Here is a 25,583-nt window from a genome sequence, read left to right on the forward strand (position 1 = left end):
TTTATCTAGGCTTGGGCCCAGGCACTAACTGAAACAACAATTACCAAACTGTAATTAGTCTAAAAATCTAAAAGTAAATGGTCTGTATTTGTATAGCGCTTTACTTAGTCCCTATGGACCCCAAAGCGCTTTACACTACATTCAGTCATCCACCCATTCACACACTGGTGATGGCAAGCTACATTGTAGCCACAGCTGCCCTGGGGCTCACTGACAGAGGTGAGGCTACCGGACACTGGCGCCATCGGGCCCTCTGACCACCACCAATAGGCAACGGGTGAAGTGTCTTGCCCATGGAAGGACACAACGACCGAGACTGTTGGAGCCGGGGCTCAAACTGGCAACCTTCCGATTACAAGGCAAACTGCCAACTCTTGAGCCACGACTGCCCAGAAAAGTACACAAAATGTAGCACAGTTAAAATTCAAAGATGTTAAAAAGACAGCGTTCCTGCAATGGAATATACACTGCACTGCAACTCTGTGCAGAAACATGATTCAAAAATCCCCAGAATAGTGCACCTGGTGAAGCATCTTGGTGCTATGCTCCTCTGCATCTGATCCTGCTTCCTCCAGGTCCTCAACATCCATCAAAAAGTCTTTGTATGACCTTTTGTTTTCTCTGTGGGTGCATCCACTCACTATTTCTGCTTCACCATCCATCTAGACCAACAGAAGAGAGATCAATGATTCAGACAGCAGGAACTCTAAGTACAGTGAAGTTGCATGATAACACAGTAATGTGAGATAAAGTTGAGCATGTACAGTCTGCTTATTTAATGACCACTTCGTATACTTTCTGTTTACTGCGAGGATTTTAGATGGAATATGCTCTGAAGTTTAGTCTGACCAAACATGAAGGCTGGATAAAGCTAATAAAAGGTTGCAGCAGCTAATAAAAGGTTACAGCCGTCTCTCTAAGGTTTATGGGCCTAAATTGCTGAAGATAAAACATTCTCACCTGGGCGAGTAAATGAATAGCTCACCTTCAGCAGACTGCTGACTGTGCAAGGCAAATAAATTATCTAAGGCTAGTGCTAGCTAGACGCTAGTTATGTGTGCTAGCTAGTGAGGAAAACAAGTTGTTTTGAAGTCCTCTAGTTCAACATTAATTTAATGTTTGTGATAATAGCAGTTAAGCAGTGGGCTTTCTACTATGCCCAAAAGAGGGGTTGTCGAAGCTTGTGGGGTTTTTTTTTAATCTAAAATAAATACAAACTGATAAGACCGAGCAGAAAACAATCTCAAACACGTCTCATATCGATGTCTGTCTTCCTTTCGTTTTGTTTCCACGTTTGACTAAAAACTATCCTTAATTCCGGAAAATGCCGGATTTTGGTCCGGTAACATGAAGCACACAACCTCTAACAAGCTCCTAAATCTCGGGCCAGCTCTGTCACAGACATTCCTGTGGTAAACTCACTGTGCTGCTCAGCTGTATACGTGTGAAGCAAAGCCTGCTGACTCACGTTTAGCGCCCTCCCTCTCTGTCGGTCACTACGCTGTGCTGAGTCACGTTAAGCCCGAGTGAAGCTTTGTGATTTTATACCTGCAGATGGCTGAGCAGATGCACGGCAGTCTGCAGTTTAGTGGCACATTTTTCAAATCATATATAACATAGAGTTGTGCTTTTTTTTTTACGTTATTTTTTTGTCCATGTAGGTTATAATTACGCATTGAAACGTTTGGCCTTTTGACAAAAAACCGATGTAGCGGTATTTTTTCATCGCTTTGTCTCAACTGATTTCAAGTAATCACGTATTTTAAATGCCATTTTTATTTAGGCCTTTACATAAAACGTCTAAGCACAGTTTATAGTCAAAGCTATGTAGACACCCATATGACAAACATACCTTATTTTCACTTAAAGCGAATATATGATAATAATCGTTCTTTATAAAAGACCAAAGGTTTAAGCATACTGCCAACCACGTACAGGCTGGGAGTTGTTTCGCTGGAAGAGCTGCTCAGAGTGAAGCGGTTTTCTGTTTCCTTTGCCTCAAGATGGCTCTATAAATAACTCAAATTAAACTAGGTTGGACAGTAGTGTGGTTCCAGTTTTGTTCCTGTAGTTCAAGACCTCTGACCTTTACTCCTTCAAGCAGCTTCTGAGGAAAATTACAATTGGGAACACTTTGCTGACTTCTTTTAATGTTGCAGATTGCAAAACCCCATGAAAAGATTTCTGAGTAACAGTTCTAGGAGGGGTCCAATAGGATGAAGATAAAAGCAGTGATGCTCTTTTAGTTGATGACAGAAGATTTTTGCAGATTATAATCTCTTTTAGATACTTGCACTATTAGGTAATCAAGGATGAAGACTTCCCAGAAGGGTAGAGGCTGTTTACAAGAGCATATTAGTACCCTCTGAATCAGTATGAATTGATCACATCTGTATATAATGCTCAGAGTCACAGTCACTCATGAATGACATATTGTGGAAGAAATAATTTTAAAAGCTTTGTTTTATTTCAGGCTAGTCACAAATAAGTTTTGGGCTTAACTTTTGTGTGTAAAGATAATTATCAGTAGCTTTTTACTATTGTTTACATCGACTAAATGAACAGTATCTACTCTTGTTTGTCAAAAATACTCCTCCACTTTGTCACTGAATGTTGATAGACTTGTGTAATATGACAAACCTGCTCTTGTTTCTGATCAAATGCACAGCATTAGTCACTGTTTAAACACTTCCTCTCTCACAGCTTCGCAAACTCACACTGTCATGCTTAGCCTCAGCTCCTCCTCCCCTGTGTGGCTCTACTTTGGAATCTGAAGTTGCAGCATCATGTTTAGCGCTCAGCCCTCCCCCCTGGTTTTCCAGGGAACTCCCTCCTCACACTCTGGTAGTCCTTCCCTCAGCAGTTTTCCTCAAAGTTGCCGTATCATGTTAACTCCTGGTCCCCTCCTACTATTGTTGCTGATGTTGCCGTGTCATGTTTAGCCCAGTTTTTTTTTGTTGAGGCTGAGTTCCTGTTTGTGTTGAGCTGGTGGTGGGAGGAGGAGACTGAAGCAGATCGTATAAAGAGAAGCGTGAAAGCCAGCAGAGCACACAACTGCACTGGACATCCAGAGAGAAACTAAGGGCACAGATCAGACTTCATTCTTACTGGTGAGTCAAACGAAATATCATACTTTAAATTTGACAACCTTTTGTCGATTTATATCCCTTAATCCACAGTGTTCTCACCATATCAGAAAAGGATTTATGCTCTGTTAAAGTACCTTTCTGACATCTTTACTGTCCTTTACTGTATTTTCAGGGGCACAATGGAAACTGAGAAGAAGACGCATACAGCAGCAGAGCAAATGACTGACAGGTTAGACTGAGCTGCTGTGATTTTATTAAGAATCTAAATCTTCTTTTCCGCTCCATGCACATTTTTCTTTTAATGTCTGGGGATAGATTTAGTTTTCAATCAGCTCTGTGACATCCAACACATATCTCACGTAGCAGAATATGTTTGGGAAGCTTATGAGCTACATAAACATTTCTAATCACAATATGTTTTCATAATGGAAGTTTACTTTGGATGCACATATTTGCCCTACATGTTTTCTAATGATTACTGCTCTTAGCCTTGTGTCACTGCCTTTATCTTAGCTGCAATACATTAAATGTTGTCTTTCTCTTCTAATTGTGATCAATTTCTTTTCTCAGGGACTTGTCTGAACAAATAAAAAAAGTGACTAAGGAGAGTCACGTTAGAGCAGAAAACACAGAACTGATGCTGAGCTTCCAGAGGGGAAAGGTCACGCTTCCACAATATAAGGTAATATTAAAAAAAGGACAGCACAATTGTTTAAATAATCTTACTTTTGTGGGGGTCGATACCAAGATTTAATGGCTTTGTGTCTCTTCTTCTTCAGCTCCTCCTGTGTTCACTGTATGAGATCTACCAGGCTTTGGAGGAAGAGCTGGACAGGAACTCGGACCACCCGAGCGTCGCACCTATTTACTTTCCTGCTGAACTGGCCAGGCTGAAGTCCATTGAAAAAGATCTGGAATACTTCTATGGTCAGGACTGGAGAGAGAAGATTGTCATTCCTGCAGCCACTAAAAGATACAGCCACAGGCTCAGACAGGTATGTTTTATTTAAACCTTCCATGAATCACATGCATGTTTCTATCTCTGCTAGGTGATGGTCAATTAACACTCTTGATAACTCCATTACCATTTTTTAGATTGGCAAAGAAAACCCTGAATTCCTGCTTGCCCATGCTTACACCCGGTATCTGGGTGACCTGTCTGGGGGACAGGTTCTTGGTCGGATCGCTCAGAAGTCCATGGATCTGAAAAATGGTGATGGTCTGTCCTTCTTTGCCTTCCCTGGGGTGTCCAGCCCCAACCTGTTCAAACAGCTCTATCGCAGCCGAATGAACAGTGTGGAGCTGACAGAGGAGGAGAGGAACGGTGTGCTGGAGGAGGCTGTCAGGGCCTTTGAGTTCAACATTCAGGTAAGGAGGTGTGATAATCTAGGAAGGACAGATCGTAAAGCAAAAGTGCCACTCAGAGGGCAGCTGAACCTTAGATTAGCTCCATCTTACACTTACTAATATTTAGCTACAGCAGCTGATAGATGCTCTGTTGTATGTGTTACAGGTCTTTGAAGATTTACAGAAGATGCTGACTGTCTCTGACAAAAACCTGCAGAGCTCCATGACACAGTCCAAGCCAGTAAAGGCGAGCACACTCCACATGTCAGGAAACATTTACACTTCCTCGCTGCTCAGGATGGTCCTGGGACTGTTTGTGGCTCTGGCTACTGTCAGTGTGGGAATGTACGCTTTATGAAAAGAAACTCTGAAATACTGTGAAATGAAGTGTTGCTGTTGAAGTTTGAAATCTTTGCTTTGGTACTGTAAACCTAAAAGCAGAAAAATCCCCACCTGATTATAACTGTAAGATTTTAAAAACATGTACAGATCACAAAATACTGTGTAATATTTATGTAATTTATCCATAGGAACCATTCACACTCACACATACGTACAATAAGTGTAATAGTTTCTGAATCTGTTGCACTGATATCCCTTGTGGTTGAAAATGTGCAATGTGTGTGCTTTAAATACTGTAAATATATATGAACCTTTTAATAAAATATTCTGCTGAAAGAAAATATCTCTATCGTACTGTATCGTGAAATTTTTCTGCTTTAGTACAGTGATCATGAAGTTCATTCTAGTAATGAGCATTACTCTGCTGATGTTGAGGGTCCAGCTGGTGGACGTGTCCACTAATGTTCTGGCACCCGACTACATGCCTGCTGTTCATTTGGCTCTTAGTCATACAAGAGTCTGGATGCGGGGAGCAAGTCCTTTTTATATGATTTAAACACTAAATAAACTCACTTGCTGGCAAGCCACCCACAGCACGCTTAAGTGTTTTTGCCTCCATCAGACTAACATCTGCTTAACAAATGTTACAAGCTAAAAAAAAAAACCTTATTTCAGTTTTACTCAGCCCAAAGTGATATGTTTAAACTGTTTGTTTAAAACATAAATCATTTCGCCTGATAACGATTATCGTCTTTTTAAAAGTGATCCTGAGTCATACATTTCTAGACTTTCTAAAGGTGTTTCAGCATTTTTCTTTGGACATTGGCTGCATGGATCATTCAAGCATAAACAGGTGACTAACTAACAAACCAGTTTAAATGTAAAGACAACTTAACAAAGAAACCAATTTGTTCCCATTTCCTTAAAAAAAGCTTGATGTATCTCAGCATGGTGTGAAATGTGTCTATAAACAATATGAGGAAACAAGAAGACAAAAGAAGAAATAGCGTGATTAAAAAAAACTATCTACAGCAAATGAACAAATAAATGCCACGTCCTTAAAAAAACAGGAAGAAACTCAAGCAGACCTCACATAGGGCATAAGAGATATATCTGGAATTTCAGTTGATCCATCTGCTGCTCACTATAGCCTCATTAGAAATGGTCTCAGTGAAAGGGTGGTTGTAAAGAAGCCATTCCTAAGGAAGCAAAACAAAGTGAAAAGACCGAGGTATGTCAAAGTACACAAAAACTGAAATGACAATCAGTAGCAATCAGGTTTTAAGAAGTGATGAGTGATCAGTGGCGCTCTTTCGTGGTTTGGGGCTACATTTCAACCAGAGGCTTTGAGGATCTTGTGAAAACTGATGAATTTATGAACACAGCAAAGTGCTGTAATACTGTCTGAAAAGCATCTAATTGCCAACGGCTTCATTTTTCAGCACTATAATCAGCAAAACAATGCAAACGCACTATGTAGAAAAATACGCAGTGGAACTGTCACTTTTGGATTAGCCTCCCCACAGACCAGACCTCAACATTGTTAAAGTACTGTGGGATCCCTTTGAACAGGCAGCTAAGATACAAAAAAAAGAAGAGCTTTGAATATCCTTCAAGAAGCCTAGAGAACTATTCCTGAAGACTATGAGAAATGACAAGATATTTGAGTTCAGATTATGTTAAAGAATAAAGGCGATCATACCAATATTAACTTCCAAGCTCATAATAATTGTACTGACATTTTCTATCTGACTGTACTTGATTTGCAGTTACGTTTGTGCATTTCCTGTTTTTCTAAGAAAACACAAAGAAATGAGGGCTGACTCATTCTGAGCTGTGACACTGATGACACATTCTTTGAAGCTTGAAGCTTGAAGCTTGAAGGCGTAGACAGCCAATCCACTTCAGGGATTAACTATCAAGTTTTAACATCTTGCACACTGTCTATACTCAGTGGGCTTAACTGTTATCAATACGAATCAGTCATTTATGGAAATAAATTATTTTAGTGCTCAGTTAAACACAGAAGACTATAACGCAGTCGTATGCAATGGTGTTTGAGATAAATACATGCTCTGTTCCTTAAGGAATCTAAAGATTTATATAAAACATGATAAATTAAATTTAGTTTTGTCTGTTCCTTAAGTTCTAACCCACTACCCTCTCCAGCTGAGAGGTTGAGAATGTGTTTCAATACAATATTTAATGCAGAAACAAAACATCACGCTTGTATAAGATTTGGTATCCACTTTTATTGTGGTTTCATGGATTTCCTAAAACCTGTGCACTTGTAGCACAAGTCATAAATCAAAAGACAGAATGACTGTTGATTGTTAACAGCAGCCAGATCACATTTCTGGCTTCATCCTAGGCCTGTTTCATCGTGACACAAATCACTACATTGCTGGTATCTGCCTCCTCCTAGAGGACAACTAAAGAAAAACAAAAGTAATGTCATAAATGATTGTACTTCACAGGAAATTGGCTTACCTCAACCTTAAAAGGCACAGTATGTGCACAGTAAATCACAAATTTCCTTTTACAGTCATACCGTCAATGTGTAACAACTGAAATCATGCTTTACATTGAAGATACATTCCTTTCTACTGCTGTAGCTTCTGTTTTTGCCATTTCTCATCTTTGTGCATTATGCAACGATAACTGACAGCACATGTCCAACACCAAAAGCATAAAAATCACATTCCATTACCAGACGTGGAAGCTTTGGAAATGCATCACGTGCTCATTTAGAAGGCATTCGGCGCACAATCCAAAAGCTTCAAACAAGAAAAGGAGCGGAAACTACATTACATTTTACAACTGAGGGGGTTAACTCACAATGTTAGCTTGACATGACGATCTCTATCCAACAACCCATAAAATGCAAACATACACACATAGAAAAAACACCATTATCGAAATCTACAAGCTACACAGTATCAGGTGACAGACATCTTATCTCAAGGTGCTTTAAGGGTGATTGCACGGTATATTGTGTCTTTGTTATTGACTGTAAAGGACAAACTACGGGTTGAGAGCACAAACTTAAGGCAAAGCAAAAGCTGAGGATTCATATTGTGGGAAAGCAACAGAAACATTCACATATAGTCAAAGCAGCTAAAATAAAACTGGAGTAATTTTCAAAATATGCTCAAAAGCTGAATTGACACCATTTTATCTCATGGCATAGCTTCAGGAAAGTGTGATTTGTAAAGTTTTATGTATACTGATGTATGCTTTTCAGTAGAGAGCATTGTGTTTAGGTGACATTCAAGATCACAAGTTTACTTGGAGAGTGCAGTTACTTCACTTCATGTGTTCACTGGAAATTCTGACAATGATTCCCACTTGATCAAAACAATTATGCATTTCCTCCATTTAGAGAACATGCTACACATCACACATCTTGAAAGAGGGTGCAAATTACACAAAGGCAAAAATAAGTGTAAGTCATATGAAAGTGAAATTACTGTGCAGTAATATTTTGCTACTTGTACAGCTCCTTCATTCGTTGTATTTGGCACATCTTCCTTCTGCCAAAGCATGCTTTCCAAGTCTGACTAGGTGCATTTCAGGCCTACAGAATGTGCTGTAGGACATAGTTGTTTACTTGTGTGTATTAACAAGCACCCAACAAACATCTGCATCATGCCACATCCCCTCATCTATCTGTTGGAACAGCTATGACAGTTTTGGCTAAAAAGGTGCATTACTTTTAGGCAGAAGCAGCCACCAGGGGCCGCTCAGTTGGTTTCGTAAGTAGACAGCAGGGCTGCATCTACGGGCTCCATGCAGGAGGGGCAGGTGAAGGAACGCATCAGCCATGGGTCGATGCAGTCCACGTGGTAGATGTGAAGGCAGGGCAAAAACCGAATGGGGTCGCCATATTCAAAATCCAACATGCAGATGACACATCTGGAGGGGAAAAAAGTGAAAAGATTTACCAATACCCGAAGACTTTGATATATTACAAAAAAAAGCATCTCAAAATACAATCAATAACTCATACGATAACTCATCTTCTGTGCTGTGCCATCATCTTAGCCAGAGGTTGTTTTGTTGCCCCAATGTATAAATCACAGCAATGCTCCTGGCACTTAACAACTTATATTATATTACTCTGTTTGTGCCAGGGGACCCAATTCTTGGTCCCTGCAGAAGAGCTAACTCGTCAGGCCAGGACTCTGCAGTCTATTTACACTTACAGGCCAGTGGCCTATCTTTCAATGATGAGGATGTACACATCCCGGACAGGGAGGAATGCTAGTTTGTGAGAGGAGTCAAGGAGGCCATTTATGTGAAAAGGGAAAGACCATCTCTGAATCGAGGAGGGGGCCTAAGGGTATATTTTTCACCATCTTACACTGCTGTGATTGCTGCTTTGCTCTGAATTTTGACAGCCCTATTAAAGATTAATATCAGTCTGTACATGCTCTAGATAGCTTTTCTTCAAATTGTTTAACTCTCACTCGCTTTTGCAACTTTGTACTTTTGTGTTACTCGCAGCAACAACTCCACCTCATTGTTAGTCCATTTAAAAAACTCAGTGCTTTTCCTCAACATTCTGCCGCAACGTTTCAAAGAGCCGGAAAGTAAATAAGCGGCAGAGAGAAATGAGGCAGGTCTTCTTGCGCTTCACGCATGCGCAGAACTGGAATGTAAGCGTTTTCGGCCGTTTCGATGTGGACGCACAACTCTATGAAAATGACTGAAAACGCTAGTGTGGACGCGGAGCGTTTTCAGACGCTGTTCTCAAATCTATCCGGGCTAGTGTGGACGTAGCCTTAGATGAGTGAATCAAAGCGATATGTAAATTGAAACAAATGAGAGTGCCACCATTTAAAACTCACTCTTTAACTTTCTTCTCAGAGGCGTCAGAGCCTAGATCAAAGATGCCTTTGGGAAGATGCTGGATGAGTCCTATGCGCTGTGCGATGCGGACTTGCTCCTCCTCAGTCAGCTGACTGGCCAGACGGCTCTCGCCTGGGGTGGGATGGTACACTGGCACAGCCTGAGTGCGCTCCTTGAAATAAATGAAAAGAAGACAATTCGTGTCATCTTTGAAAGGGTGATTTTATATTTCCAGTGGCATCAGAAAACCTGGGACCAGATAAAGATATTTTATTTATTTCCTTGTGTTTTCATATGTTTCTAAATTACCTGAATCTTCATCTTCATTTAAATTAAATTAAAAATTTAAATTAAAATATGATACACCTGTATATCAGAGTTCCTTATGCTTTAAATGTCCAAGACTGAAACACTGAGCAAAAGCAGATTCTGTCTCTACAGGTACAATCTAAATAAATGAACCCTCTAGCGCTGATTACTGGACTACAAGCTAACCATCTTTACAATTTTGAGGGCCAAAAAGTGCATATACGCTCACCAGTCACTTTATGAGATACACCTGTTTAACTGCTCATTAATGCAAATATTCAATCAGCCTTTCACATTACTTTGAATGTGGCATATTTGTTGGTAACAGGCAGGTCTGAGCACTTCAGAAACTGCTGATCTACTGAAATTTCCCCATACAATCATCTCTAGGGCTTACAGAGAATGGTCTGAAAAAGAGAAAATATCCATTGAGCCACAGTTCTCTGGGTCACAATATCTTGTCTATGTCAGAGCCCTTGGCATAATTTAAACACCACAGCCTATCTGAGTATCGTTACTGACCAGGTCCATCCTTTAATGACCTCAGTGAATTTGCCTCAAAGTTCAATTCATCTCAAACTGCTTTCTTGATCAAAAGTTCTCTGTACTCACATGGCCTCCACAGTCATCAGATCTCAATCCAATAGAGCACCACATGTGGTGGGACAGGCAAGTCCCATCATGGATGTGCAGCCGACAAATCTGCAACAACTGTGTGATGCTATCATGTCAATACGAACCAACATATCTGAGAAATGTTTCCAGCACCTGGATGCAACAAAGACTTAAGGCAGTTCTGAAAGCAAAAGTAAGTCCAACCCAGTACGAATAAGGTGTACCTAATAAAGTGTCCAGTGAGTGTACATTTCCAAGCATTATAATGTGTTTGCATAATTTCTAGATTTTCAGGTCCACTATTAGGAGACGGGTTGTGTTGAGCCAAACACAAAAAATCGGTTTTGTTTTTTGTTTTTTTAAATGTTTACTTGCTTATAAAGTTAAATGTTAAAAAGCCCTAAATACATTTAGGCAAGTTTCAGCCTGACTTATATATCCGTGACAAAGTGGTGCAAAGGTTTGTACCGTCACCTCTCAGCAAGACGTTCCTGGTTTTCTTGATAATAAGCTGATGACATGAACTAGATAAAGGAACCAATGTTTTAGGATCGAGATAAAGATTGTCACATTACAAATTATGCGTATACACTGCACAATGTTTTATCCTTTTTTCAAAAAAATATAAGACCCGAACACAAATTATGACTGTGTTTCTAAAATCTTGTAGAAGTAATTTGACTGTGGTATTTACTTTATTCAAGCTTAATTTCTGCATGGTGCAATCTGATCCTGAAAGCTGCGCTGCACAAACTTCAGCTTCCAAATTTAAGATAACAGCAATAACAGCCTCCACCACTAATTAGACTTGAGGGTAGGGGGATTCAATTGTCATGCTCTGGACTCCCCGGGCTGTATTTCACCTGAGACCCGGGCTGCTCTTGGTATGGCGGCGGGGGCTCTCCGGGCAGACTGCCTCCCTCGGAGTCGTTCAGCAGCGACAGGTCATCCGCACCTTGTGAAAATAGACAGTTCCCCATTGAAATGAGACCACCATGAGACTGTCACTTCTTTCTAATGCTGACAGACTCGGCGCTCTCTCTAAACGTTAGCTTGGCTAGCTTTTAGCTGACAGCTGTCATTCGGCGGGGAGCCTTATTTACGGAGAAGCGCTGCAGCTCGTTCGGACGCGATAAACGCCCAACACTGAGCGATACCGTGGCTTTAATAACAACTGGCGACACAAATTTTAACTGTATCAGCGAGAACAATTCTGTGTGTCCGACCGTACGCTATGTTTACAAGAAATACGAGCCGGAACTATATCACCAGGAAGTTTTCTAAACATCAAACATTAAACTTCCGGTAAAAGCTTCAAATTAAAAGTTGAGATGCGAGCTTTGCTGTAAGTGTTGATGGAGAATTATAGACAAGATCAGGAGTTGCACTGTGTCTTTGTGGATCTACAGAAAGCATATGTTAGTATACCAAGATCGGAGCTGTGGTACTGTATAAGGAAGTCAAGAGTGGCAGAAAAGTATGTGAGGGTGGTGCAGGACATGGATGAGGACAGTGGTAAGGTGTGCAGTAGGAGTGATGTCAAAGCTTAAGGTTAGGGTGGGATTGCATCGGTGATCTAAACCCTTTCTTGGTTACAGTGGTGATGGACATGCTGACAGATGAGGTCAGGCAGGAGTCTCTGTGTACTATGATGTTTGCACACGACATGATCTATAGTGACAGTATGGAGCGAGTGAAAGACAGCCCGGAGAGGTGGATATATACATTGAAGAGAAGAGAAATGAACAACAGCAGAAGCCAGACAGAATACATTTGTGCTAATAAGAATAAGAAAACAGGTGGAAAAGTGAACATGCAAGAAGCAGAGGTAGTGAAGGTAGTTGAGATACCTGGGGGATCATCCAGCAGTGGACAGTATGTGCACAGGAGAGGTGAAGAAGATTGCATGGGCAGAGTGGGGCAGGTGAAGATGATTGTCAGGGTGATTTGTAGCAGAAGGATAGCAGGAAAGTGAAGTGAAAGGGAAGGTTTACAAGATGGTAGTGAGACCTGCAGTGATGCATAGCTTAGAGATGGTAGCACTAACAAAAAGACAGGAAGCTGAGCTGGAAGTGGCAGAGCTGAAGATCTAATGCAGAGAACACAGTGCAATAGTTACACCCTTTTGTACATGCTCTACAGAGAGAATAGCAAATAAAATAGTTTTACAATTTAGAGTAACATATAAATCATGAACAACATTGCCATCCTCTATGTAGCCGGTGTATCAGAAAAACTCAGGAGAGTCTTTTCCAAGCATGACATCCCGGTGCATTTCAGACCCAGCAACACACTCAGACAGAAACTGGTTCATCCCAAAGACAAAACTCCTAAACACAAACTTAACAATGTGGTGTATGCTGTACAGTGCAGTGAGGAATGCCCAGACCTCTACATCGGAGAGACCAAACAGCCACTTCATAAACATATGACACAGCATAGAAGAGCCACCTCCACGGGACAAGACTCGGTGGTCCATCTGCATCTAAAGGACGAAGGTCACCCTTTCAAGGATAGCAATGTACATATTTTGGACAGAGAGGACAGATAGCTTGAAAGAGGAGTAAAAGAAGCCATTTATGTCCACTGTGAGCGACCATCTTTGAACAGAGGCGGTGGTTTACGACACCAACTGTCGTACATCAACAACATCAACAATCCAGTTTTGCGATCCCTTCCCACACGCCATAACACACTCACATCCTGGGCCATCTGACCTCAGGAAATCACATGATAGGGTGGGGCTAGATTTCACAATGAGCTCACCCGAAACCTTGGCTGATTGTGACCTACAGCCATTTTCACACATTAGCTCATGTGATTAGGTAGAGGATCCATTGTCCCTCTCGGTGGGTTACTCCCACAGAGCTTAAATCTGGGACTTTCCACCATTTTACCCTAGAACTGAAGAAGCTTCTCGGATCAGAGGTGAAACGTCTTCAAGCCACTTAAAGAAGTCCAGACGCTTTTCTTTCCAAGCTCCTTAGACTGTAACCACATAACGTCCTTAACGATGAATAAAATATTCAGCTTCTGACATAACTGCATTGGGTGAAAAAAAATAATAAAATAAAACGCTTTTATTCTGAAGGGCATATATTGGTTCCTGTCAAGTGAACGAGAAGAGAGAAAGTTTCGTCTCATTTTTTAACCCTCTTGTGATAAAGAGCTGGCCAATGGTAAGTGAGCGACACATCTTTCTTTCACCAATTAACAAGCTAAACGTTTATTGAGGTCTATATTTTTTATCGTAAAACATTAAGCTTTGCATATAAATCAAAACCTGCTATTATCTGGATTGATGTTTGAAACTAACGGACATTTCAGGGCGAAGGTTGCAGCTGGGGTAGACAACCTAGCTACCAAACAACAACCAAAACACATTAAATTCTGCTCTAGATGACCGGACTCATTCGATTTTACAAATTGATTTATTTTGCGGTTTAAAATAGGCGTTTGAGGTGTTGTACGCGAGCAGGACCGGCCCACATTATGGCCGGGAAATCTGCTACGCAGCCGAGTTGTCCCACCATCACCTGGGGATGATGGAACAGCAGCCTGGGTCTAATGTGCCTCCGTTACGGTACGGTATGGCCACCATATACACTCCACAGCGCATACTGTGTGTGGCCCAAACACATAAAACATAGCTACACATGGGGAGCTGGTTTCTCTCAGCCGTGGCAGAGAGTGGGCTGAACCCCGAGAGAAAAGTGTTCACACCCCGTGTGCACATACACGAAGCCACTTTATATGCTCGTACTGCTCTTACCCTCTGTTATGGTCGTACTTTAATGTCATCTGAGCCATTTTCATTCAGTTTCATGTTGCTTTGTTGAATTAATTGATCGATTTTACTCTATAGAGCCACTTTGTTGCGTTATATGTTCATTTTTACAGACGCTTTTTATTGTATTTTATTTAGATTTTTACGTATCGAGCTTATCGGATTATATTGAGCTTTACACATGTCGTTGAGCTCCATGTAGATTTTTCCTTTATGACTTCCTTTATTATTTATTGTGTTTGTGTGTTTGTGTGTGTGTGTGTGTGTGTGTGTGTATTGTTTTCATTTTGTGTTGTTTCGTACTATTGTCTTCTATTTTGAGTGGATGGAGCTATTTTACTTTATTGAATGTATTTTTTTCGGTAGCACTTTATAATAATATAATAATAAGTGCTTAATTCCTCGTGTATATAGCATTACTCCTTAGTATGCAATTTTTAAACACAGATACATTATTATGACCATGATTATGATCGTGATAATTACTAGCAGTCACTTAGTAGCAGTGATAGCTTTACATAGTTAAACCATGTACAGCAGTGATAGTTGTATATGGTGTAACAACATCAGATCAGGAGGATTATGAAGGCACGTAGGCTGATGTTCATTTTCCTGATGTTTCAGATGACTTTTGTCATGTGACTTTGTCTTGTTTTGCCCAACTCTTGTTCTTCTATAAATGCCAGGCAAATGGATGATAAGCTGCTATTTGCTAGCCTGTTTTTGTTGTTTTGCATTGTTTTGTCCTTTTGTCCCATATGTGTCAAAGTGCACATTTTTAAGTGCTGTTTGATATAAAAAGAGTCAAAACTCAGGAGAACAAGTGTGGATTTTATTTCCTTGTTCTTTTACTTGTGAAACAACCACTATGATGGACTCAAAGTCAAATATTTTGCTTTTGTTTTTTATTTATTTTTTATTGCATCCATACATAGAGGGGCCGATGGCGCGATATGGCAGCCTCGCTTCTGTCAGTCTGCCCCAGGGCAGCTGTGGCTACAATTGTAGCTGCCTCCACCAGTGTGTGAATGTGAGAGTGAATGAATAGTGGCATTGTAAAGCGCTTTGGGTGCCTTGAAAAGCGCTATATTATTATTATATATTGTTACCTACCTAAGCTTAAATTTAGATTACCATAATTATTTAATATGCCACACTAAGGTCTCTTTTTCAGAATATGACTAACCCAAACAATATCCATTGCTAAGTTGTGCAGTTGTTCTTGGTGATTGAATGCATTTCAGTTCTGTAAGTGTTGGGAATAAAATAAACAATATTTAAAGAAGCCTAATTGCCCATTATACATCGTTCCTGTCATAAGAAATTCCTAAACTACCAGAAATAGACACCTGAAATCATTGTCAGTAGTGGCAGCTACAGAGACCCACTGGTGCTGTTGTGGTAACTCGACTCATGTTACAGAATTGCTTGCCTGCACATCAGACTGTCTCTAATGGCACTTCATTCATTTAGGCCTCGGTTCAGCAACCCCCTCCACCCCCTCCACCCCCTCCACCTGTTACTTTGTCTTCTGGAAAGCCTCCATCTTTACCGTGCCCTCAGCATGCTGCAATACCAATACTTCCTGAATATCCTCCAGTTCAGGAGACAAGTGGATCATCGCAGGCAAATTTCTCAGAGGTAAATGTCTCCCCCGCAGTCTGTGGTTATACTGACATGAGGCCCTTCAAAAAGTTTCATGATTTAATCTCTCAACATCCAGAATGGATCATCTCCACCCATGCAAAATGGATTACACTTTCCACCATCGCAAGACAATGCAGGGCCTGAGCTGTCAGATGGTGATGAAGAAAATAAGCACCTCCCAGTGCAGGAAACAGACCCTGCACCGCAGACGTTAGCCCAACAGGTCAGTTGTCTCTGAGCAGAAACTTAAAAACTGATTTTCATTATTAAAAAGACTAATTAGATTCCATCTTCTTCAGAGTTCTGGATCCAGGGTGCCCGATGAAGCTGACGCTCAGGCAGGTGAGAATGGAGAGGAGCGCATGCCCTGAGGAGCTTCAGTTACTTGCTGATACTTGAAATTTCAAGCAGTTGGGATCATTTGAATGTCATTATATTGCAGTGAACTTCTACTTTGTCTTTTTAATTTTAGCTAGGCTCTACGAAGCGCTTTGCTATGTGTTTCTCATTCAGTCATAAAAACGTGTACGTCATGAAGTTCATGCCTTGCTTATGGAATTTGCACATAGTTGAACTACTAGCTATTAGAGACAATCCACTTACCTACCTTAGCCACTCCTGAACAAGCCAAAGTACATTAAAATCATTAAAGTACCTCAGTGACCTTGACCTCAAGGTCAGAGGCCAAGTTTTCTGAAAATCTGGTGAATACAATAACCAAAGAAGAAAGTAATGATTTTCAAATCTATACTATAGGTGCATCTACTAGGAGGCTGAGGGTAGCATTAGCGGCCATAAATATTTTTTCCATTATTTTTAATTTATTGAATATGAGGAAAGAAAATGTCTAACTTTTTCCCCAGTTTACCTTTCACAGGCAGGGATATATTATTGGTTGAAGTAAGGAAAATATTTTGAAACTTGATCAAATCGATGCCAAATCATAGGAGTTTATGATTCATAATTCTAAAGTCATTTTAATTTATTTATGATCTTAAATCTTTGAAGTGATCAAGCAGTCATCTGATGCCTCGTGCTCTTTGGCACTGTAACCGGTAAGAAGTGCACTATTGCCATGTAGGGAAAAGAAAAAAGCTCACCAGCACATGCACTTTGTCAGAAATTTTTAATGTGGTTGTTGAATATACCTCAGTGATGTTTTATTTCTGGTTTACTTTAATTTGTCATGACTTACGCTGAAACACAGGACCATACTGCACATACTTAGTGTGAACACTCATTTGTAAAAAGTCATTACCGTGCAGAGTATTAACCAACAACGTTTTGCTCAAAAATAGTATTTAAAAACTAATTTTGGTCTTCCAAATAAATTATTGTCATTTCTTTTTATCTGTTTGTATCAGTGTATTTAACGTTATGTTCGTGTGCTAATGTGCTTACTGCTGGCTGGACAGGAATCCTTTCCTGGAGTATGAGCTAGTAGCTCAGAATACTTAAGTCAAACTTGCAGCTGCAGTGCTTGAAACCTGTAAATGTATCTTTAAAAAAAACCCAAATATTTAAACACTGTTGAACCAAATTTTGTCCTTTTTTTGTCACTTGCCCATTTTTTTTTTTTTATTAAACTTTTTCTTGTTTTGAACACTTGCATTACTGTTTTTGAAGGAAGGCTTGACAGTGTTTGGTGAGTTCCATAATGCAGCGGTCCCCAACCCCCGGGTTTGGTACTGGGCCAGGAGAGTTGAAGCTCGGGTGTTAAATGTATGGTTTTCAGAGTTTTCATCGTTAACTCGGTTTCCCTGGGTCTTTTCCTGTGTTGTAGTTGTGCGTCTTATTTTCAAAGAAATATTTACGCATTACCATAGCGACCAGAGAGCATTAAGGGCCAGAGAGGAGGACGTTACTCACAATGTTGTTGGCGCTGCTAATAAAGTTACAAAATTACACAGTGAATTTGTGTTTATTATCATATTTACAAAATTCCACTGTTTTTTTTCTTGGTCGTATCATTTTATTTTGTTGTATTTATCCGCGACACCTTAAAGGCCGGTCCGTGAAAATCTTGTCTGACATTAAACCGGTCCGTGGCACAAAAAAGGTTGGGGACCACTGCTTTAATGAATGCAACAAAGAGCCTGCAGGCCCTGCTAGCAGCTCTGTGAGGCTGTACCACTGCGAATCACATTGAGTGAAATGCGAACGCTCAGGTCACAATGCTATCAATCTGGTTTTTAACAAGTATAACGTTTAATAAGTTTCCCATCTCATTTTAGACGGGGACCAGTGCAGTTAAAGCTTTAAAGATGATCCATATCAGCAATACCAATATTCTTGCTTTGCACATTTTGCACCTCTATACCAAAGTTTCAAGAAATCAGCTTGATGGTGTTTTAAGAAAAAGGAACAGCGCTGACAACATACTAGAAACTGGAGATAAAAATGACATAAATAAATTTCTAACTTTGTTATAAAGTATTTAGTTTGCAATTATTTTGACCAACTAATTTCATAACACGACATGAAAAGTGATTAAATAACCAAATTCAGCAGTTTGCCCTCTGGGCACTACTGACATTCCACATTTGAATCTGGAACAAAGAGGTGGGGCATGTAGCCTGAATGCTTTCAAATTCCAAACACCCTACAAAGAGACAAGTTATTTTTTAACGTATGCAAGTCCAGTTTAGAAACACTAAGGACTGAAGTATATTAACAGCTGTTCCTGAGGCATTTCTTTTATGCATTATCCTACATACTGAAAGAATGACATGGCACAGCAAGATGGTACAGTCAAGAACATCCTTTTTATTCAATCAGGTGCTGCTCTTCTCAAACTGTGTTTTTCTTCTTATGGAAAAGAAACTGTAATTAACACATGCATTTCACCTAGAGCTCTGGGGGTGTTCTCACAAAGAAGTGGTGCTGCACTGAGGGCATAGACAGAGGCATAGAAGACTTGGGAGTGAGGGGGCCTAGGGTGCTGCCTAATTCACCATTAAACCATACACACTTAAGAAGAAAAAGAACTAAAATAAACAACAGAACAAAAACACGGATTAATCCTGCATGAGGTGGTCGGAGGAGAAAAATGGAGGGACTCCCTGGGTCCTCAAAAATCTGAGAGATCAGGTTCATGCTGGCCTTTTTCTATCTGGTTGATGTGTGGTGAATGGCTAATACTGCTGAGGGTTTCCATGTGTGAAACCCACTGTAAAAATAGCAATAAAGAAAAAAAAAGATTCACTTTATAAGATTGGTTAAAATGGATGTGGGATTTATGCTGGTAAAGCATCGCCCCTCTTTCAGCCTCATGCACGACAAGTCCGGTTATAAGGTGCTTGTAGCTTTCATTTTACAGTCCAAGGCATACTCAAAGAGAGCCTAAACGACAGCATACCCTGATAGCAAATATGAAAAGAACTCCAAATTAAAAAAGGAAACAAAAAAGAGGGAATAAAACAAAGCCAAAAAATAAATACCTTAAACAAAAAGAGCAAACTCTTATCCTAGCCCATGCAGCCCCTTTCCAACTTCCCAAAGCAGTTCATCTATCCCTCTCAACCCCATTAATCTTCCCCTTAAACCTCTTGAACCCAAACCCCTGAACCACTGTCGTCCCTTCCTCACCCACCCAGGGACACCCCCAAAAGCCCGTCAGCGTAATTTGTTCACTTACATTAGCTGCTGAATGGAGAAGCTGAAGAAGATGGGTATGGTAATACAATGTGAAGCATACAGACAAGAATAACATGTGAGCTAACTGCATTCTGCTCAGACAAAAGTTTTTCGGCAATATTTTTTTTTCATCCTCCCAACAGCAGAGAGGGCAGGAGAGAGAGAGAGAGAGAGAGAGAAAGAGAGAGAGAGAGACGAGAGTGACAGACACACAGTTACAGACTACTCCAGTGTCTAAGAGAAAACAGACAGTGGAGACAGAGGGGAAGAAAAAAGCAAGAGCTGAACGAGAACAAGTTTTTTTGCCTTTTCAATTTTTTTTCTCATTTATCAATAAAAAGTAAAGAACTAATTCACACCAGTTTCCTTTCGTACTATATATATGTATATATATATATATAGCTTTGAAAAGGAAGAGAGGATAGAAGGGAAGGAACAATGGAGGGAATTCATTTTCGAAGCCGGAGGAAAGAGGTGCCCCTGATCGCTGAATGGGTGATGACCTTTTGCCTCCTTACAGCACTCAGGGGCAACCTGCTACCTCAAGCTGTTTCAAGGAAAAAACAAATGAAAAGAAAAAAAGGGCCATCTTGATTACAAAATGGAGTCTGTGAACAAAAGGCACTTTCAAGGGACAACCTTTAACTGCTGGGAAACTATACACTACAGCACAAGCACTATAAGAGTCATTTACAGAGGAGGGGGTGGAACAGGGGAGAGGCTCACCTTGCTGCCTGTTTCACAAATGGCTCAGACCTCATATGTATGCCAGATTAAAAGCTTCTTTTACCCCTTTTCTGCTAACTGTACAGAAGGTCTCGGTCCACTTCAACGTCAGGTGTCTCAACACAGCCTGCTGAGCTCCATCCAACTCCAGATTTAGAAACATACTCGGATGATAATGGGAAAAAACTGATTTTGGGATGTGAAGTATCTCCGCAGTACTGGGAGAGACTTGTCATGTGTCAATGCCAATGTATGTGATCAAATGAATTAACTGGGAGGGTTTTTTGTTTGTTTTGTTTTGCTGGTGAGTTTCAGGCAGTGCGCGGGTAGGTTATTTAAAGAGTTTCTTGGGCTCGACAGTATAGGTTTGCTTTATTTCTTCTAAGGGTTGAACCAAAATGCCTTTTGTGTCACAACCTTAAGGAATAGGAACCTCTCCCCCCACTTAATACAAATAGAAGAATACAAATAGAGAGAGGAATAATGCAGTTTCCTAAATGGTCTGTTATTTTTGTTCACTCATTTATAATAGTTCTGAATGTACTTTATAGTGTTAAAGCACCAGTTTTTCATCTGATGATAGAGATTTTTTTTTTCTGAAGTTGTGTACATTTTTTTTTCCTTCAGCCCTCCCACATTTTTATAAACAAATGATTACACATATAACATTAAAAAAGAGACAAAGGAAATAAAAACAAATACCCCCAACTTACAAAGACTAGGATTTCTCGTGGCCCTCTAGTTTAGAGTCCCGGAGCATATGGACTTGAAACAAATACATTTTTTTTTCTCTTTTCTCTTAGCTTTCTTAAAAATCTCTAACAGACAAACACAATGATCTACCCAATGCATTGCACGTGGCTCAATCGACACATATTTTTCAATAATAATACTTTCCATCAAAAAACAAACACTTTTTTTTTCTTCAAACCTACTGTCGATTTTTGACATGTTCATCTAGGTATTATAATGCTGCGCAGCAGATGGCAATGGCGTGTGTCGTTTAATTCGTATTGGTAACAATATGGTGATGTTACTGAAACAGGTCGTGGGGCGGGGTGGGGGAGGGGGGTAGTGAGGGGGGGGGGTGAGTGTTCAGAAAATAACTAGACTGCCAACAAGCTCGTAGTAAAAGTTACAAAGGAGCATATATCATAAATATATATGTATAAGATCTCTCTCTCTGTTTTTACAAAAAAAAAAAGAAAAAAAGAGTTTGCAGTCCTCTATAAAGATCTGTCCTAGGCCAATGGTTTCCACATGCACCAACGCTACCATGCCCATGTAGCTTTAGCTTATATGTGGGAAGAAAACCTGAAGTCAAGTTTATTACTAATTGCATGAAGGGAATACAGAGGCACTTCCATATATTGTTATAGTCTCGATATATGGTTTTAGTACATAGAGCTAATGTTACTAGAGAGGCTGAGAACGAGCCCTCAGCCCTGTTTACTATCCCTGCAAAAACAGAACCAACAGCTAGGCAGTCCAGTTATTTTGTGAGGTCGGCTTTTGTTGGATTGTGTCATGACAAAAAATAATACCAACAGCGATTTCAGTGTGAACATTTACATAGAAAAATATGTCAAATTAAAAATACAAATTTTAAAATGAATGAAAAACCATTAAAAGGCAGTTTGGAGAACCAGTATAAAGGCTTCCCTTTATAAATTTAAACCAGGTTGTTGGTGGTGTTATTTTATATGTGCATCTGTGTGTGTGTAATCCTCTGGGTTTTCTTGTGAATAGACTACGGGACACGGGGTGAAGCAATGCCAGGGTTGCGTGTGATGAGCTGTCGTTACTGTGCTGTCCATACATGAGAAATTTGAGAAACTGCTGTTTCCATTTTGCTGAAATTCGAGCGTGATACTATGTGTTACTGCAAACTAAAGAAAAATGTTATGACATGCAAGAGAAGGTTAAAACAATCCAGCTGAGACAAAACCAAAACCAAATCTGGAAAAAGAATCGCAAGTAAACAACTACAAACAAAATTAAAGCAAATAATATGAAGCCGATGCTGTGTGCGCCTTATTGTAAAAGCAATATCTATGGATTAAAACAAGATGATTTTGTGAGTGGTTTTGTGACCGACTTTACTGGAAAGGTTGGTCTGCATGTGCTGCCTGCAAGCTTGCATGTGTGTGTGCATGTGAGTGCTGTATCTTTCAGGGCCTGATGCTAGCACAGCCCCCATACCTGCAGCCTCGATTCACTTCTCTAATCGCTCATCTGACCATCAGTGTGCAATACTGTTCATCCCTTAAAAAAAATTAATAGTGCATAGGTAAGGGGACGAGAGAGCACGTGTAGAGTTAGTGTTATGACTATCTGTGTGTTCACCTTCTTGCCTTCGTGCCTCATGGCCGTCGTTTCTCCCATAGCAGGACACCCTGGTACATTGACAGGTAAACAAAGACCAGCCACTTAGTGCATATGTGTCACACCATTGGACTGGATGGTGTCAGCATGATTGGCCAATCCGAAGTGAAAGAGGCTCAGGGCTGAGCAGATGAAACAGTGGGGTGAGGGGACACTCAACTACGAGGCTGCAGTTACGGCTTTGCCCCTGACAAGCACCGAGCTCCAGGTGGGACAGGCTGTGTGGGGTGGTGGGTGTCAGGTGGGACCATGTACCTGGAGGAGAGATATGCAGATATGGAGGCGTGCTATTTGGGTGGCAATCTTTACAAGTTGCACATCTGACTTCACCATTTACCACTACTTGTTCTTTTTTGGATCTCCCAGCCAATGCATGGAGTTTCATTGTGGAGACAACAAAATGGAAAAAAACCATTAAAAAAAAAAAGAAAAAAAAGAAACAAATGTATAATTGGTCATTTGTCAGTTTGCCATATTGTGTTTCCTTTCTGACAATTCACGGTGTGTGAGACAGTTTCTCATCTTCTTCTTCCTCCTCCTTGCATTCTGAGTCTGTCCACTCAATCTTGTTGAAGACTCCTGCGCAAAAGGGGACGAATGTTCCTGTTCAAATCGTGTTGAATTGGGAGTCCTCTTGGGGCAGCGTGGGGTTTTTCGGGGTTCTGTAGTAGTACTTTGAATAGTGTTGGCGAGAGAGAAAGACCTTTTAGTGTCAGCAGTTTGTTCTTTTTCAGCGGCGATGTGTTTGTTTTGTCAAATTTCCAATTTTCATGACACAATTTTAGCTGTTGATTCAGAGAGGCCTTGTCAGAGGAACCAGGACTGTAAAGATAAAAAAAAGAACATAAATGTGTTTAGTTTTTCAACTCCCATCACCACAATTACATTTTGATGAAGCCACATTTAAAAAAATTTTTTTGTGTGTGCAGTGTGGAGTGAGGAACACAGAAGAATACCTACCAAGCACATGCACAGAGACATGAAAGAGCATAAAGCGTTATGGACTATGATGACAGAACAGCATTCTACACACAAGTTTTAATCCTTGTATCAATCAACAGTTTATGTTGAGGACATGTGCAACAAAACCTCAGTGCTACTGGTGCCAGTTATTATTATATCATTGATTCCCAACCTTGTGTTCAGGACTCCACCAACATATCACAAAATCAAACTGACAGGAAAAAAATATAACAAAAACATATTTGTGAAACGTCAAATTGTGAATATTTTTTTAGTTGTCTTTTCTTAATAATAATTTTTCTAAACTATTTATAATTTCTCCTCTTTTATCATTTTCAAATAATTAAATTCTCTCTGACTGAACAGTTTACAACCAGGAGGTATAAAAAGATACTGATTTGGTTTGAAGGCCTGATGCTGAACGGGAACACCAGGTATTTATCCACTAGGGGGCCACCTATTACCCCTTTTCTCCTTCACTTACAGTACTTAACTGAACTCAGTAACATACGGTGTCACAAAAGTTACTACCTTACCACTTGCTGCTTTTAAGAGGGCTGACTCAAGCTTTTTTACTCATTAAAAACAGTTGTGTTATTACAGAGTTACAAGTTCAACTAGGGCAGCATCTTTTGTGTCAGTCCTAAAGACTTTTCAGTAAGCAAACACGGGACTATTGCTGTTCTGTCATGGGCAACCAGTTTACATGTAAGGTGATCGTCCTGATATGCCTCTGCTCTGTGGGCCAGAGTCGGCTCAGGCTACACTGTAAAACTACGGAGGGCAGCTACTCTGGGGATCCAGTTTCTGAGTTTGATAAGACGGCAGAGCGAAGGCTTTGGCACAGACCGAGCTGTTCTGGCTGCCTCTGACATGCCTCGGCCCGATGAGAGCAGAGACTCACGGCACCTTCGACAGCAAACTCTGTCCCCCCACCCCACAAAAAAAAAAAAATCAGAAAACCCAGAGAAAGTTTCAAAATCCTTAAACCTCCATCTATTCTCCACCACTCTACCTTACTTTGGTGTTTGAAGCTAATTCCTCCTCCTGGCTCCAACTTCCTCTAACCCCCTTCTTTTTTCCCCTCTCTCACTTACTCTGGCTCTCTCAGTGTAATCCTTGGCAGTGGAAAGTGACCCCCCCACTCCCACCCTCACGCCCCCCCTCTTCAAGTCCAAGTTCAACTGCCTATGACATCATGTCTCGTTGCTGCGGGCAACCAGACAGCCAGGACGTGACTGTGGAGTGCAGCGAGCTTCAACTAACCCCCTCTCTCTTTTTTCCCTCCCATTCTCTCAGTCCCTCTTACTTTTCCATGCTTGCCGCCCCCCCACCGCCCAACTCTCTCTTCCTCCTGCATAGCTAAGGTTTCACCACCAGAGAGCTCCTCAGACCAGCTTTTCTCTACTTATTGCTCTGACGGCAGTGGGAAGACACTCTCTCCTTCTGTCTTGGCTAGTTGGCTAGCAGGCACCAAGGCGGGCTGGCAGGACTATCGTCTGAACCTCGCCATATGCCAGAGAACAGCAGGATAGGCAGAGACCTCTGTTACTCACTCTGGCTGACACTGTTGCTGACCTACTAGGCTCAGTAACTGGGAGCATTTGCCCAGGTTCTCGCTGTGCTTGCTGTAAACCCGGCAGAAATGTTCAAAGTGGACATTTTTCAATAATGTTTGATAAGCAATTGCTGGAGATAATAAGCATTTTGAACAGATGTAAGCTGTTGTAAAAGCCCTGTTGTTTTTAGGAGGGAAAATGAGGGGCAAGAGATTTGGCACAGAGTTGAAGTGTATGTGCATATGCGCTAACACACATTTGGATGGTGTTTGAATCTCCCCTCGGTGCCAGAGCTACATCTGTAGGAGAGTGGTGCAGGTGGGGAGC

The 25,583-nt window shown here is 40.7% G+C and overlaps 5 protein-coding genes across 16 annotated transcripts in view; 2 read left to right on the forward strand and 3 right to left on the reverse strand.

The window, feature by feature from the left end:
* Positions 1–1,417, reverse strand: part of LOC102302067 — a 6,751-nt gene extending 5,334 nt beyond the window's left edge. The window contains exons 1-2 of the mRNA XM_014338129.2: positions 1,362–1,417; positions 522–662 (exon numbers count right to left, since the gene is read on the reverse strand). Of these exons, the coding sequence (XP_014193615.1) occupies positions 522–662 (141 nt within the window). The 5' untranslated portion in view covers positions 1,362–1,417. The remainder of the gene's footprint in view (positions 1–521; positions 663–1,361) is intronic.
* A 1,573-nt stretch (positions 1,418–2,990) lies between these two features.
* On the forward strand, positions 2,991–5,121 carry LOC102302378 (heme oxygenase). Its single transcript, XM_005936404.2, has 6 exons — positions 2,991–3,110; positions 3,262–3,318; positions 3,660–3,771; positions 3,869–4,084; positions 4,185–4,457; positions 4,603–5,121. Exons 2-6 carry the CDS (start codon positions 3,269–3,271, stop codon positions 4,792–4,794), a joined length of 843 nt encoding a protein of 280 aa, XP_005936466.1. The 5' UTR covers positions 2,991–3,110; positions 3,262–3,268; the 3' UTR covers positions 4,795–5,121.
* Positions 5,122–7,010: 1,889 nt separating this feature from the next.
* On the reverse strand, positions 7,011–11,843 carry rnf11a (ring finger protein 11a). The gene is made up of 3 exons (XM_005936405.2): positions 11,417–11,843; positions 9,629–9,801; positions 7,011–8,693 (listed from the first exon to the last, which is right to left on the reverse strand). The coding sequence occupies exons 1-3, from the start codon at positions 11,531–11,533 to the stop codon at positions 8,522–8,524; spliced, it is 462 nt and encodes a 153-aa protein (XP_005936467.1). The 5' UTR covers positions 11,534–11,843; the 3' UTR covers positions 7,011–8,521.
* Positions 11,844–13,385: 1,542 nt separating this feature from the next.
* Positions 13,386–17,069, forward strand: LOC102302970 (E3 ubiquitin-protein ligase MARCHF11). Of its 2 annotated transcripts, none has more exons than XR_006055092.1 (4): positions 13,386–14,136; positions 15,814–15,981; positions 16,064–16,210; positions 16,287–17,069. XR_006055092.1 is itself a non-coding variant. In XM_005936406.3 (4 exons), exons 1-4 carry the CDS (start codon positions 13,730–13,732, stop codon positions 16,356–16,358), a joined length of 390 nt encoding a protein of 129 aa, XP_005936468.1. In that variant the 5' UTR covers positions 13,386–13,729; the 3' UTR covers positions 16,359–17,069. The 2 variants fall into 2 exon arrangements, 1 of the variants encoding a protein (XP_005936468.1); XM_005936406.3 differs by having other exon boundaries at positions 13,386–13,732.
* A 1,664-nt stretch (positions 17,070–18,733) lies between these two features.
* The window catches only part of LOC102303476 (nuclear factor 1 X-type), a 112,053-nt gene continuing 105,203 nt past the window's right edge, over positions 18,734–25,583 (reverse strand). For all 11 annotated transcript variants that reach the window (XM_005936411.3, XM_005936407.3, XM_005936414.3 and 8 more), the window contains one exon: positions 18,734–23,556. In XM_005936411.3, the coding sequence (XP_005936473.1) occupies positions 23,542–23,556 (15 nt within the window). In that variant the 3' untranslated portion in view covers positions 18,734–23,541. The remainder of the gene's footprint in view (positions 23,557–25,583) is intronic.

Source organism: Haplochromis burtoni, unplaced genomic scaffold (assembly GCF_018398535.1).
Source record: "Haplochromis burtoni strain Fernald_Lab_line unplaced genomic scaffold, NCSU_Asbu1 Contig_212, whole genome shotgun sequence".
NCBI lineage: Eukaryota > Metazoa > Chordata > Actinopteri > Cichliformes > Cichlidae > Haplochromis > Haplochromis burtoni.

Excerpts from the sequence above, each read along its gene's own strand:
- LOC102302378 (XM_005936404.2), top strand. The coding sequence starts at position 3,269 with ATGGAAACTGAGAAGAAGACGCATACAGCAGCAGAGCAAATGACTGAC. Across the intron at positions 3,319-3,659 it reads GCAGAGCAAATGACTGACAG|GGACTTGTCTGAACAAATAA; the intron begins GTTAGACTGAGC and ends TTCTTTTCTCAG. Across the intron at positions 3,772-3,868 it reads TCACGCTTCCACAATATAAG|CTCCTCCTGTGTTCACTGTA; the intron begins GTAATATTAAAA and ends CTTCTTCTTCAG.
- rnf11a (XM_005936405.2), bottom strand. The coding sequence starts at position 11,533 with ATGGGGAACTGTCTATTTTCACAAGGTGCGGATGACCTGTCGCTGCTG. Across the intron at positions 9,802-11,416 it reads AAGAGCAGCCCGGGTCTCAG|GAGCGCACTCAGGCTGTGCC; the intron begins GTGAAATACAGC and ends ATTTATTTCAAG. Across the intron at positions 8,694-9,628 it reads TCTGAGAAGAAAGTTAAAGA|ATGTGTCATCTGCATGTTGG; the intron begins GTGAGTTTTAAA and ends TTTCCCCTCCAG.
- LOC102302970 (XM_005936406.3), top strand. Across the intron at positions 15,982-16,063 it reads CGCAGGCAAATTTCTCAGAG|AATGGATCATCTCCACCCAT; the intron begins GTAAATGTCTCC and ends CTCAACATCCAG. Across the intron at positions 16,211-16,286 it reads CGCAGACGTTAGCCCAACAG|AGTTCTGGATCCAGGGTGCC; the intron begins GTCAGTTGTCTC and ends CATCTTCTTCAG.